A 13,515-nucleotide genomic window follows, 5' to 3' on the forward strand; every position below is an offset into this window, starting at 1 on the left:
CTGTACTTCGATGGAGGACAAACTGTTTCTGATCCTCATGTGATAAAGCAGAGGTTTGCAGTCTGTAACGATGGAGACACATTGCTCTGCACGGGAGCTGGATGCACAAAATTGTACGAGATATTTATTTAAAACTATTTGCGAACACTGTGTGCCCTATTGTCATTATACATACAGGTGCAGTCGCCGTCTTTCGACACTGGAGCCTTTGATACTCCACAGCAGGGGCTCTCATGGCATGCTGGGAGTTGTAGTTTTACAGATGACAGTAGGAGCCTGCAGCTCTCCACAATGAGGGCGGCCGGCGCTGTCCATGGTCCTGTCTTATTATTCCCATGCAGGGCCATTTAGAATGTAATTTCCCGGTCGGCTGCTCCACCTGTAGGGGAGCCATCTGGAGGAGAATTATACCTGACACCTTCCCCACAACGCTCATGGACAACATTCTGGATTTTTTTTTCCTTTAGCCCCCAGTCACCACCTTCAAAATTAATTACTGCAAAAGAGCCCAGCGTCACCCGGCGTGCAGGAGTCAGCCGAGCGACAATGTAGCACATCAGCGTCACATGAAACAATTCAAACAAATGTAACAACTTAATCGTCAATGAAAATATCCAGAGAGGATTCTAAAGTGAAGCGGGACTCATGGCGGTGACACACGGGGGGCATCGGGGCGGCACGCAAAGAGCTGCTCCATGAGCCCCTGCACCACAATAACGCAGGGAAGAAAACAGGGTTATCCTGCGCGGTGAGAGGGAGCGGTGCTGACGATATCACGACCCTGACGATATCACGACCCTGTATTCATGTCATGACATCTGCACGTGTGGCAAGTATCATGCGGATGTCCTGCGCACTAGCGTGGGGTCGTAATGTCATCGGCACCACTCACTTCCGACCCCGAAGAATACAGTGCTAGACAGAACTGGATAACCCCTTTAATTACTAACCCCTTAAAAGATTAATTGACTAGTAACATTGCAACATACTTTGCTTAATGTTATCATTTCCGGAAACCCTCCTTGCTCGAGTGTATTCTTGATTATATCTAGAAGCTAAAATGGAATCGGTCAGTAGTTTTTGCTATGTAATCTAGGAGTAGCATGAGGTAGGGGTAGAGACCCTGATTCTAGCGATGTGTCACTAAGGTTACTGGGTGCAGCAGTTGTGATAGTATCCCTGTTTATTCTGCTACAGATCTAGCAGAGCTCTAAATACTGCTTAAAAAGCTGCCAATCATTGGTGGGGACATCGTTGGACCAGATGGCACAGGACACTTAGTCCTCTATTGATAATCTCCTGCTGATAAAACACTAATTGTATTGATGAAGCAAAAACACAGCCTAGTAAATGATACATCACTGGAATCGGGGTCATTTCTAACAGCTGACGGTTTGTAACAAATATACCCAGTCTAGATGTAAAGAACTTTTTGATTCACTGTAAATGTCTATTTATACTGGCCGGCCATGGCTGTCAGATGGCTGCATGTAAGCCAATAGTTTGTTTAGACACGCCGACCGTGCTACCATGTGTACAGAACGATCGATCTATTAGCACTGAATATAATTGTTCTCGGCAGTACATCTCTGGTTTACACAGGATCATGTGCCGCAGAAAGTCATTTCACCTGATGATTGGAATCGGATGATCGCCGGCCCTTTTTAGACTAATTATAGGGACACAAGGGGAACAACTGCTCCTGATCAGCCTGTGTCCATGTACCAAAAGGCTATGTGAATACGAGGAAACCACACAAATTTTAAATAATCCGATGGAAACGAAAAGCAAACTGGAGACCCTCCTTTACATTTGTTTTCTTTAAGCGGATTTGTCATCTGATGAAAATGTTGATATGCATTTACATCTATTTTTTCTCAGTTTTGACTGAATCCTTTTTTTTGAGTCGTCTGATAACCCCAATAATTCTGCTCCGATGTATTCCTGCTATAATGTATCCCTACTACCCCAAAACGGCTACAATGTATACCTACTACCCCGAAACAGCTACAATGTATCCCTACTAACCTAAAATGGCTACAATGTATCCCTACTAACCTAAAATGGCTACAATGTATCCCTACTAACCCGAAACGGCTACAATGTATCCCTACTAACCCGAAACGGCTACAATGTATCCCTGCTACCCAGAAACGGTTACAATGTATCCCTACTACCCCGAAAAGGCTACAATGTATCCCTACTACCCCGAAACGGCTACAATGTATCCCTACTAACCTAAAATGGCTACAATGTATCCCTACTAACCTGAAACAGCTACAATGTATCCCTGCTACCCAGAAACGGCTACAATGTATCCTTACTAACCTAAAATGGCTACAATGTATCCAAACTAACCCGAAATGGCTACAATGTATCCCTACTACCCAGAAACGACTACAATGTATCCCTACTAACCCGAAACTGTTACAATGTATCCCTACTAACCCGAAACTGTTACAATGTATCCCTACTAACCCGAAACTGTTACAATGTATCCCTACTACCCAGAAACGACTACAATGTATCCCTACTACCCAGAAACGACTACAATGTATCCCTACTAACCCGAAACGGCTACAATGTATCCCTACTAACCTAAAATGGCTACAATGTATCCCTACTAACCCGAAACGGCTACAATGTATCCCTACTAACCCGAAACGGTTACAAAGTATCCCTACTAACCCGAAACGGCTATAATGGATCCCTACTGACCCGAAACGGCTACAATGTATCACTACTAACCCGAAACGGTTAAAAAGTATCCCTACTAGCCTGAAACTGTTACAATGTATCCCTACTAACTGAAAACGGCTACAATGTATACCTACTAACCTAAAACGGTTACAATGTATCCCTACTAACTGAAAACGGCTACAATGTATACCTACTAACCTAAAACGACTACAATGTATCCCTACTAACCCAAAACGGCTACAATTTATCCCTACTAACCCAAAACAGCCACAATGTATCCCTACTAACCCGAAACGCCTACAATGTATCCCTACTAACCCAAAACAGCCACAATGTATCCCTACTAACCCGAAACGGCCACAATGTATCCCTACTACCCAGAAACTTTTACAATGCATCTCTACCTCCCCCATAGAGATACAGGACTCTGCTGTTTAGTATGTAGCTATATAGTTACAGCGCTGACATTGGAGAAGGGCAACAATTACCCTTTACAAAGTATCCCTATAAACTGAAAACGGCTACAATGTATACCTACTAACCTAAAACAGGACTCTGCTGTTTAATATGTAACTATATAGTTACAGTGCTGACATTAAAGAAGGGCAACAATTACCCATTGCCCGTTTCCCCGCTCCAGATGTGGACTGACAAGATGTCGGGATGATACATAGCCATCCCCAACTCTCCTGCACCCCTCTCTTTACTGTTCCTATACATGCTGCTTTACCAGGTTAATTTATTATTAATCAGGCTAATTAATTAATTAACATAACACTTAGGTGATCGCCTTGTATTTTTGTTGTGGTCCAAACCCTTAGTCCAAATAAAAACTGCATAAAAACATACAAACATTTGATCACTAATTTTTGGATTGGGGGGGCAGGAAAGAGTTAAAACTGCACCGCTTCACATTAACAGCTGCCAGCACATAGACGGAGGATCTAATTTCAGCTTTAATCCCCTTCCCCCCAAAAAAAAAAAAACGGAACATGAAATGTGCAATCTGTGGCGGAGAAGCAGCGGTGAATCACCAAAATAAACGCAATTAGCAATATGGACATGACGAAACAAAGATGCATTTTTCACTGATACAAAAGTACAGATCTCTCCTTCTTAAAGTGATCTACACACTTATTATGTTGGCGAATCATTCTCTACTGGGTTTGTGGAGTCTTTACTGTTACTGGAGTGCAGATCTCTCTGGTGTGGCAGCCTGTATTCTGCAGGGGAGGCAGACTTCCCCGCATGTCCTCTAAAGACGTCTCATAAGTCCCGTACTAGGTCGAATTCTGCAGGCGAGGAGCTCGTTGAGATGCTGGAAGCCACAGTCTTAAAAGTTTAACTATTGCATGGCAAAAGGTTCTTTGGATTTTAGATAAACCTTTTGGTAGAAATACTTCACCATTTAAAAAAAAACACAGTGAATATAAAACAGCTATAGAATCATTCAGCATTTTTCATCCATTGTTACAGTCCAGGACAGGAGAGAAGTTTGAGGTGCGGCTGTGCTTTGCACAAGTATCGGCAACCTTCAGAAGTTCTAAAAACTACAACTCCCAGCATTGCCAGATCACCACAGGCAGTCAGGGCATGTTTGGAGTTTTAATTAAGAGCAATGGAAATGCTGAAGGACTGATACACTGTGACAAACCCTCAGCAGGATTAAATCAGAATGGATTTAACAGCTGACAGCAATCGGAGATCTTGAAATTGAAAGAAAAAAAAAAAAAGATTAGAAAGTTTCTTAACTTAAGATTTATTTACATGGGACTGCAAACGTCCTTTACTGTCGGCTGTAAGATCTTCAGATGAAAGTATTTAGCTCGGACGTCTTTTCTTCCAAGCATCTTATAAATGCAGATTCCGCTAAGTAATGCAGCAGAGCGGGCGATAACGGGCAGACAGGGAGCGGGATGAGGACCGAGACTCGCACTACAGAGCCGGCCGACTTTACTGCAATGATCAAAGGTGCAGGAAAATGCAAATCTATCCACAGCGAGTGCAGACCTTGACACAACAAGGTATCAGATATCCCCATGATAAGAAGATTAATGGCCTCAGCAAAAAAAAAAGACTCACTGCAGAATAGACGGGGAGCTGGAAGAAGCCTCGAGAAGAATAATCATCGAGAACAATGGATAGAAAGGTCAGGAAGGAAGTATTTAACCGGGAAAATGGCTGAAAAAGGCAATGGTTTGGTAGGGAGATCATGTTTGAAGCCCATTGATACGGCTACAATGTAACCTAGAAGACAGACTGTAAACCGGTGCTCATCTCAGGAGGCAGAAATTATGGAGACCGGGAAGTAACTTACCAATAGAAATTAGAGGGTGAAAGTGCTGAGGCCCCCCATCAACAACTGCTGCCCCTATTAGATCATAGTAGGACCCTGAATAGAATATAGAGGGGCTTATTCAGGACTTCTGACATCAGTGACCTCTTATTAAGGTACCGTTACACTAAACGATTTACCAACGATCACGACCAGCGATACGACCTGTCCGTCATCGTTGGTAAGTCGTTGTGTGGTCGCTGGAGAGCTGTCACACAGACAGCTCTCTCCAGCGACTAACGATCAGGGGAAAGACTTCGGTGACGTCACCGCTGTGCTCTGCTTTACGGCCGGCCGGCGCTGACACAGTCAGTGCGGGAAGCTGACGCCGGGGGACGTGACAGGAATGTGAGTATGTACTGTTTTTTTTTTTTTTTTACTTTTACAATGGTAACCAGGGTAAATATCGGGTTACTAAGCGCGGCCCTGCGCTTAGTAACCCGATATTTACCCTGGTTACCAGTGAAAACATCGCTGGATCGGCGTCACACACGCCGATTCAGCGATGACAGCGGGTGATCAGCGACCAAAAAAAAGGTCCTGATCATTCCCAGCGACCAACGATCTCCCAGCAGGGGCCTGATCGCTGGTCGCTGTCACGCATAACGATTTAGTTAACGATATCGTTGCTACGTCACAAAAAGCAACGATATCGTTAACGAAATCGTTATGTGTGAAGGAACCTTAACAGTCCAGCAGTGAGATAAGAGGTGCAGCCGATATCAGTGACCTCTTATTACAGTCCAGCAGTGATATAAGAGGAGCGACTTATATCCGTGACCTCTTATTACAGTCCAGCAGTGATATAAGAGGAGCGCCAGATATCAGTGACCTCTTGTTACAGTCCAGCAGTGATAGGAGCGGCTGATATCAGTGACCTCTTATTACAGTCCAGCAGTGATAGGAGCGACTGATATCAGTGACCTCTTACAGTCCAGCAGTGATATAAGAGGAGCGCCAGATATCAGTGACATATATTCATCTGTCTTCCTAATAACCACATCCCATAATGAGTTGGCTAATAACAGATAACAAAGAACTGCATTTAACTCTGATGCAAATCGATAAATTTCATATTTACTGTCCCTTTAATAATGATGTGAAAAGCAACAAAAAACTAAATGTCTCTTACTGACATTGTTCCTTTAAATAATCTCAAGTAAGGAAATGTCATTTATTTCTCGGCATGAATAATGCCGCCATCCCCAGCGGCCTGCGACTTACCATCCATTCAGATATAATTATATCCACTTTCTCCACCGGTAAATCAATCTCTTCTATTCTTCCTTTAATCAGCGAGATTCTATCTTCCAACTTATTCAGGCTGAAAGCGAGAGACGAACATTGTAAAGTGCGACGCGTCCAGACACAACGTACAATCACACGCCAGCATCTTGTACCGACGCGTTTCATCCCTGCACTACTACATCCAACAATCCCCGGGGTCTGCGGAGACTACCGGATTTCTGGAGTGACGGAATTCAGGACATTCACCAGAAACATTAAATCACCTTCCATCCCAGATATATAAAAATTAAGTAATCATTTGTTTGGAAATATGGGAGACAAGCAATGGGGTCCGCATGACAGACCCCCTCCGGGCATGTCACCCAACTTTCATAAAGTGCCGCAACGCTCTGCAGTGATCCAGTACAGAGTATATTATGGTTCTGCACATCAGCAATGATACTCGCCTCTCCTGGATCCAGTGCAGGTTGCTCCGTCCTCCCTCTGCGCGCCCGTGAATATAATCACCAAGGCCATTTAGTCCAGCGCAGGTGGCGAGATGCTGCCTGAGATTTCAAGTAGTTGGCATCCATGCCACTATTTCGAACCTTTACCACTCTGTATAGGCTGTGTTTCCTAACACACCCAGCTCTGCTACATCACTGGGCTCTTCTACATAGTCACTGAGCATCTCCCGAGATACTCCGCTATTTAACACTGTCAATCTCTGCTTCGTCACATAACCAGCTCTACTATATTGTCATGGTGTGTCTCCTGACATACCCGGTTATGCTCCATCACCGTGCTCTGCTGCACTGTGACTATGCGCCTCCTGACAAACCCAGCTCAACTACATCACTACCATGACACTTCGGATCTACTCCACTATGTCAAAAAAACATCAAAGAAAAAGAATAAGCCTTATCAAACACCAGGTCAGAATATCACTGTATAATGACCCTTGACGTGGGAGGCGACCGTGCGTATTTTGGCAAAAATTTTGACCAATAACTAAATTTTTCATCTTTTTATTGCACATTTTTCCATTTTTGTGCAAGGTGCAGCTGGGCACTTTAGTGCTGGTTGGGTGAATTCAGGCATCTGTCCATGTGGGGGGCACTTATATTACAAAAACACACAAAAAGTTAGATAAATGCAGCCGACGGGGCTGAGATTTCGCCCTCGTTGCACCGCAGAGTATCCATCTCCGTCCGCGTCCCATCAACATGAAAGCTAACGTTACTGCCAGCACTAGAATTATGCCCTGCGCCGAAGCCCCTGCCCTTATCTCCGTCCTCTCCGCGCTATCTCTGCCTGCCGGCAGCCGCTGCAACCCGGGAATCTCATTAAAGGCGTAATTGAAAAAGACGACCTCGCAAAACAAAAAGGATGAGAAACCGCTCAGGGTGCGGGGGGGCTGTGAACTCTTGAACTGGACAGAGAGAATAAAATATCAATTACGACAATAAAAAAAAAAAGATTATATTTTATAGTGATTATATGGAAATAACTATTATAGGATACGATTGGAGAATGATGAGTTGCAAGATCATCGAAACACTTTGTGCAATGGATTATTACTACACTGTTATACTACACTTGTTTGTGGCAAGTTTTAATATCATCTGAGGGTCTGAAGGCCTCGGACCCCCACCTACCCTGAGAATAGGGGTCTCGGCACTGAGATACCCGAGCATTACACCCAGCAGTCCCATAGAAAGTGAATGGAGCAGTGTGGGCGTGCTTGATCTCCGCTCCATTCTGATGGGCCCCTTGCTCTAGGGATCTCTGGGCATCCCACCATTCCGACCCCCAGTGACCAGTAAATTATTCAATATCCTATGGATAGCGATGAGCAAATGTGCTGGGATAAGGTGTTATCTAAGCATGCTCGAGTGCCAACGGTCTTTGGCGTGCTCGAAAAATATGCCCGAGTTCCTGCGGCTGCATGTCTCGCGGATGTGTGATAGCCGCAACACATGCAGAGATTGCTTGTTTATTAAACTACATGAACTGTACTTCATTTTTTTCCTAAAAGGGGTTATCCGGCAAAAAAAATGTACCCAGGGCTTGGACTTCCAAAAATATTACCCACCTCGATGCATCGCATGCGGTGCTGCGTTCTGTGTCGGAACAGGAAGTGGAGGAGTCGCTGCTGTGCCAAGACCACAGTGATGTGTTTGTCTGCAGCGGTCAGGTGATATGAACAGATATTTTTCTTTAAAAAGTCATTTGACCGCTGCAGCCAATCATAAACCGCAACAGTTCTGAGGCTGGTGAACTGCTGACTTCTCCATTTTTTTTTTCCAAAACCGGTCACGAAGCAGAATGTGCTGGTTCCAGTTGGGGGGTACCCATTCTAATATACTTTTTTAAAGATCCAACTTCCTGGGTAACTAATTTTTGTTTGAACAAGCCCTTTAAGTTTCCCTTTAAAGATCAATTTCAGCCATTTTTGATGACCGCAGTAAAAACTGGATCCTAAAATGGAGCGAACGTCACGGCTGAGGGAAAAGGAAGCCGCAGTGTTACTACACACGACATTTGGCTTCCATGAATGTTTAAATAACGGGATGCAAGAATGATGGGTGGAATTACAGTACCCACAAGCAGAACAAGCAGAGCTGCAGTGTAAAGCACTGGGGAGAATAAAAGGAGCAGAAACAACCTGAGCCTTGGATGAGACAGGTAGTGGATTCCAGACAACCACAGACTCCAACAGACAATGCGGCCAAGCTGGAGTCACTCATGGCACCTACTCCACAGTGCTGGAGGGGATATGAAGAGTTAATCATCCTAAAGCCACATTAGTAGTCCAGAGCCGTGCAGAACCTGCCCCTAATCTGCTGGCACCCCCAGTGATCTGGTTTTAGGGGAGGGCGACCCCACTGATCTTGAGAATTAACCGGCCGTGATCGGAGATTCCTTCACTACCGGCCATTTCGGCAGTGAAAAATCAGCACATAAAGTGCTGGAAGAACACGGTGCAGCAGAATAAAGCCCTAAGGAGGCGTATTGATGATTGCTGGCGGTTAACCCCTACATGGCCCTATATGACCAGCTACACCACCCCATTGTTTTCAGGCATCTCCTGCTTTGACTAGGAGGGACTGGTGCTCCTGGATCTGCCGAGACACGAGGCAGACACAGAAGACAAAGAAAACCAATGTCAGCTTACAACACCGAGCACCTGCGAGGACATCAGACTGGAAAACAGATGGAGCCGCTCCTTAAACCCTGAAGGAACAAAATCTACCCTGCGTCGTTTCAGCAGACACTGGCAGTGTAGAGGGATGGACGGGGAGGCTGACCGCGCCAGCTCAGCTCAGGACACCATGCATGACCAGGGTCTGTTCCAAGTCAGGCTGCAAGCCAAGCCGCTCCGCGCACAGTCCAGCAGAGCGTTCTGCCTCCCATCCAAAATCAATAGCGCGAAGGACTCTGGTGTCAGCCCCCCGAACACCTGCACGACTCCAGGCACCGCACCGACCAAGAGCTCTGCAAAAAGCCGGCGTCTGCAAATAAACGCAGGGTAACAAGCTTAGCAATCCCTCCTGTGCAGACGAGTGCAATCTACTACTCCCTGTTATCAGCCGCTGAAAGCTGGAAAGTATCCAGAGGATGTGCACCCCCAATCCATTCCAGAGGGGGCTGCAGAGCCCCGATTTTGGTATTGTTGGGGGTCCCTGCGGTCAGAACTTCGTCGATCAGCAAGTTATCCCTTATGCTATGGAAAAAATTTGATTTTTAGGGAATGACCCTTTAAAGTAATGAGTACTAAATCACGAAAAAAAAAATGCTGTACGTAAATGGAAGAGGCGATTCACAAAAAAAGAAAGAGGAACAAGGAGATTCACCTTTAAAAGAGGTTGTCCACCATTGGACACTTATTTTTTTACCCAATGCATGTGTGTGGGGTTAAAAATCATTTCATGAATGGAGTTTTGTAATAGAGAAAAATTTAAATTAATAAATACATCTCCGGAGAGGGGACATATCACCTTCAAGTTGAATATATGGGATTAATTATAACTGGGGAAGTAAGAGCTGACACTTTATCTTCCATTGAAGTGGGGACCTCCTGCAGTGACCAGGTAATTACACCAGGAGATGAGCTCTGAAAACTAGACTTTAAGCCCAGGATTCGTTTGCGCAGAAGGGGAAAAGCGCACTTACGAGGCAAGAGCATCCTCTGTTCAAAGGGCTTGTCTGAGACACTTTGAAGCCAGTGGTCAATGATGAATATTGGGGTTTGCATCGATCCGATATTTATGGGAGATATATTTTCAGCGTCGCAGTGAAGGGACGAACATAATGCATTCGCTCACATTACAATAAGGACATTAGAACTGCTCCAACTTAAAATCAGACAGATGGATGATGCTATCCATGCCATGTTTCATCTTTATAGAAAGGTAAAATCGCAATAGGAAACATGATGACAATATCTATCACCTGGGACTTCCCGGGGCAAAGATATCCTGAAAGCTGGGGATCTGAAACTTCTAAAAAAGACCACAGCCAGCCCCCAGTATGAGCTCACCAAGGGGAGGTATGTGGGCATAACTTATCTAATAAAAAGCAGAATTTGGGTTTTTGCATTTTGTCAGTCCTTGGAAGATACAGCTTGCTGTGGGTTCTGCCCGTTTTCCTAAAGAGTATCTCCCTCCGCTAAGCTCTAATCCATTTCCGTGACATCAGGTTTAGTACACTACTTTTGTTATCCCTTTAATTATCATATTTTTTGGACTATAAGATGCACTTTTTTCCTCTAAAATTTTGGAGGAAAATGGGGGTGCGTCTTAAACTCAGGATGAATTTACCAGGAGTCTCATCCCAGGCTGATGCGTGGCAGTGTCGGAGATGCTCGGTGGTGCGGGGGCTCCGCCGACATTTTGGAAAATCCCAGAGCTCCCACACATCCATCCCAGGCACTTACATTGCTATAATGCTGTGGTCTCCAGCGGCGCATGTGGAGATTGAGATCTCAGGAGACGAGATCTTGGTGCCAAGATTTCATTCTGCGCATGAGTCACCTCCAGCAGCCATTTTCCTGGAGACCACAGCATTACAGCAATGGAAGTATGGGGGCTCCGGGCTTCCACAAAATGTCGGCGGACCCCCCGCACCACCGAATCTGTGAAACTGCCACGCACCATCCTGGGATTGATGTGTGGGAGCTCGGGGCTTTCACAAAATGGCAGAGACCCTGCACCACCGAACCTGTCGCACCAGCCTGGGATGAGTCAGATCACTGCCAGACCACCGAACACCTCCTGTGACCACGCTCCACATCACACCCTATCCCCCGGTATGCTGAATTCAGACTGTAAGATGGACCCTCATTTGAAGCATTAATTTTTTTCCCTATTTTTCTTCTGAAAATTTGGGGTGCGTCTTGTGGTCCGAAGCGTCTTATAGACTGAAAAATGCGGATGTGTGATTGTACACGCAGTATTGTTTGGTTTCCATTTTCTATCATCTTTGTATATTTTTTATAACCATTGCCTATCTTTCCAGATTACATGCGGTATATACTGTACATTTTTATAGTGCCATTCCTCTTGTCCTGTAAACCACACCCGGAAGCCATACGCTACCTGTAACGGGTGTCCAAACAGCCTCTATAAACGATCGGTAGTGACAGTTAGTAGTTCCTTTAGTTATTGTGGAGTTGGCAGTGACCGTACTGGGGTATATACACATATATACCATACGCTAACTGTAAATTCCCCAATACCCGGCCTAGTAGTGAAAGCAGCCGTTGCCTCGTCCATCACTCATCGGTCAATCACGTGATTGTCCTGATGATTAGAGGCAGCAGAGTTGCGTCTTCTTGGCTCTCCCCAGTGTCATCTGTGACAAGTTTCATTTAAAAAAAATGTTCAAAATTTTGCTTCTACAGGCTCCTTGTTAACCCTAAAGAGCTCAGAAAAAGACAGATAGAAGAATTATAAACTCTCCATCAGAATGAGCTCACTGACGGATTTGCATTTAACTCATTCTGCATTAGACATAACAACACAGAGGCTATAGCAGCCAAAAGGTGCAAAGTATTTCATGAAACCCAATTACAAAAATTATTTTAGCCCACAATAAATACATTTAAAGTAAAAAATATAAAAGTGAACAACACAAAATGGCAATCAAAAGACAACCTGATGTCTAAGAAAATAAACATGGCTGAGGAATCATTTTTAAACCTTTTGCACAACTTGCTGTATAGATATATTGATTGCACAAGGCATTAGGGTCCGGTGGAGGGCGCTGCTCCACAATCACTCACCGGATAATGCCCATGGCCTGGTAGATGATCTCTGATTGATCCACGCCGTACACTTTCTTGGCGCCGGCCTTTGCTGCAAACATTGATAGAATTCCAGTACCGCAGCCAACGTCAAGTACGACCTGTGCAAGAGATCGGATGTCAATATCATAGCTTTCACATCATGGGGCTCTTACCTCCAGAGTCAAGGAGGTGAAGAGGAAAAACGCTCAGAGGCACCAACTCTATGTAACCTCAAAAGACAGAAAAAGACCTTCACAATCTGGACAACTCCGGATAGTTATAAACTATGAGGACCACGGCGGAGAAGATGGCCACGCGTGGACCCCCGCAACACAGCTTCCCTGGATGACAGCAGCAAATCTCCAAAGATTCATAAGGCCTCTATACACATTAACGGTGGACTTGACCATCAATGTAATGTGTCTGGGGGTCCCTCGATGTCATCGGAGATAACAATAAGGCGTCCTGATTTTAGTCTGGGGAATACGCATCCTCGACTAGTCACCCATTAATTAGCATATAACATGCCCAGTTATAAAATAAAAAAAAAAAATCAATAAGCCACTTAAAGGGTCTCATAAGTAAGTATATAAAGGGATCCATAAATACATGGTGATCATATGAGAAGCCTGGGGTAGCTGCCAGGTTACCTTTAAGAGCAATTTGAATGGATTTGCATATGGAAAATGCGCTGCTGATTACAGTACCAGCACTGAAAGCTGGAGAGAGCATCAGTAACTGGAAATTTTAATTCTGCAGTCGGTCACTTTGCTGTTGCAGATCTCAATTCACTTTGTGCAATGCAAAGACAAATCTGCAATAAAACCTGCAGCGGATTTCACGCAGTTTTTTTTCCGCTGGGTACATAATAAGGTCTGCATGGCAGAAAAAAACAGTGATGTTATAGGTAGAAGCAGCCACTTCTAATCTCATGTAGCCCGATTTAATAGCAGCTGTACCAAAA

At 44.7% G+C, this 13,515-nt stretch overlaps 1 protein-coding gene across 1 annotated transcript in view; it reads right to left on the reverse strand.

Moving 5' to 3' along the window:
- The window catches only part of PRMT3 (protein arginine methyltransferase 3), a 95,181-nt gene that overhangs the window by 60,528 nt on the left and 21,138 nt on the right, over positions 1 to 13,515 (reverse strand). Inside the window, exons 9-10 of the mRNA XM_069740250.1 lie at positions 12,549 to 12,670; positions 6,260 to 6,359 (exon numbers count right to left, since the gene is read on the reverse strand). Of these exons, the coding sequence (XP_069596351.1) occupies positions 6,260 to 6,359; positions 12,549 to 12,670 (222 nt within the window). The remainder of the gene's footprint in view (positions 1 to 6,259; positions 6,360 to 12,548; positions 12,671 to 13,515) is intronic.

Source organism: Ranitomeya imitator, chromosome 9 (assembly GCF_032444005.1).
Source record: "Ranitomeya imitator isolate aRanImi1 chromosome 9, aRanImi1.pri, whole genome shotgun sequence".
Classification (NCBI taxonomy): domain Eukaryota; kingdom Metazoa; phylum Chordata; class Amphibia; order Anura; family Dendrobatidae; genus Ranitomeya; species Ranitomeya imitator.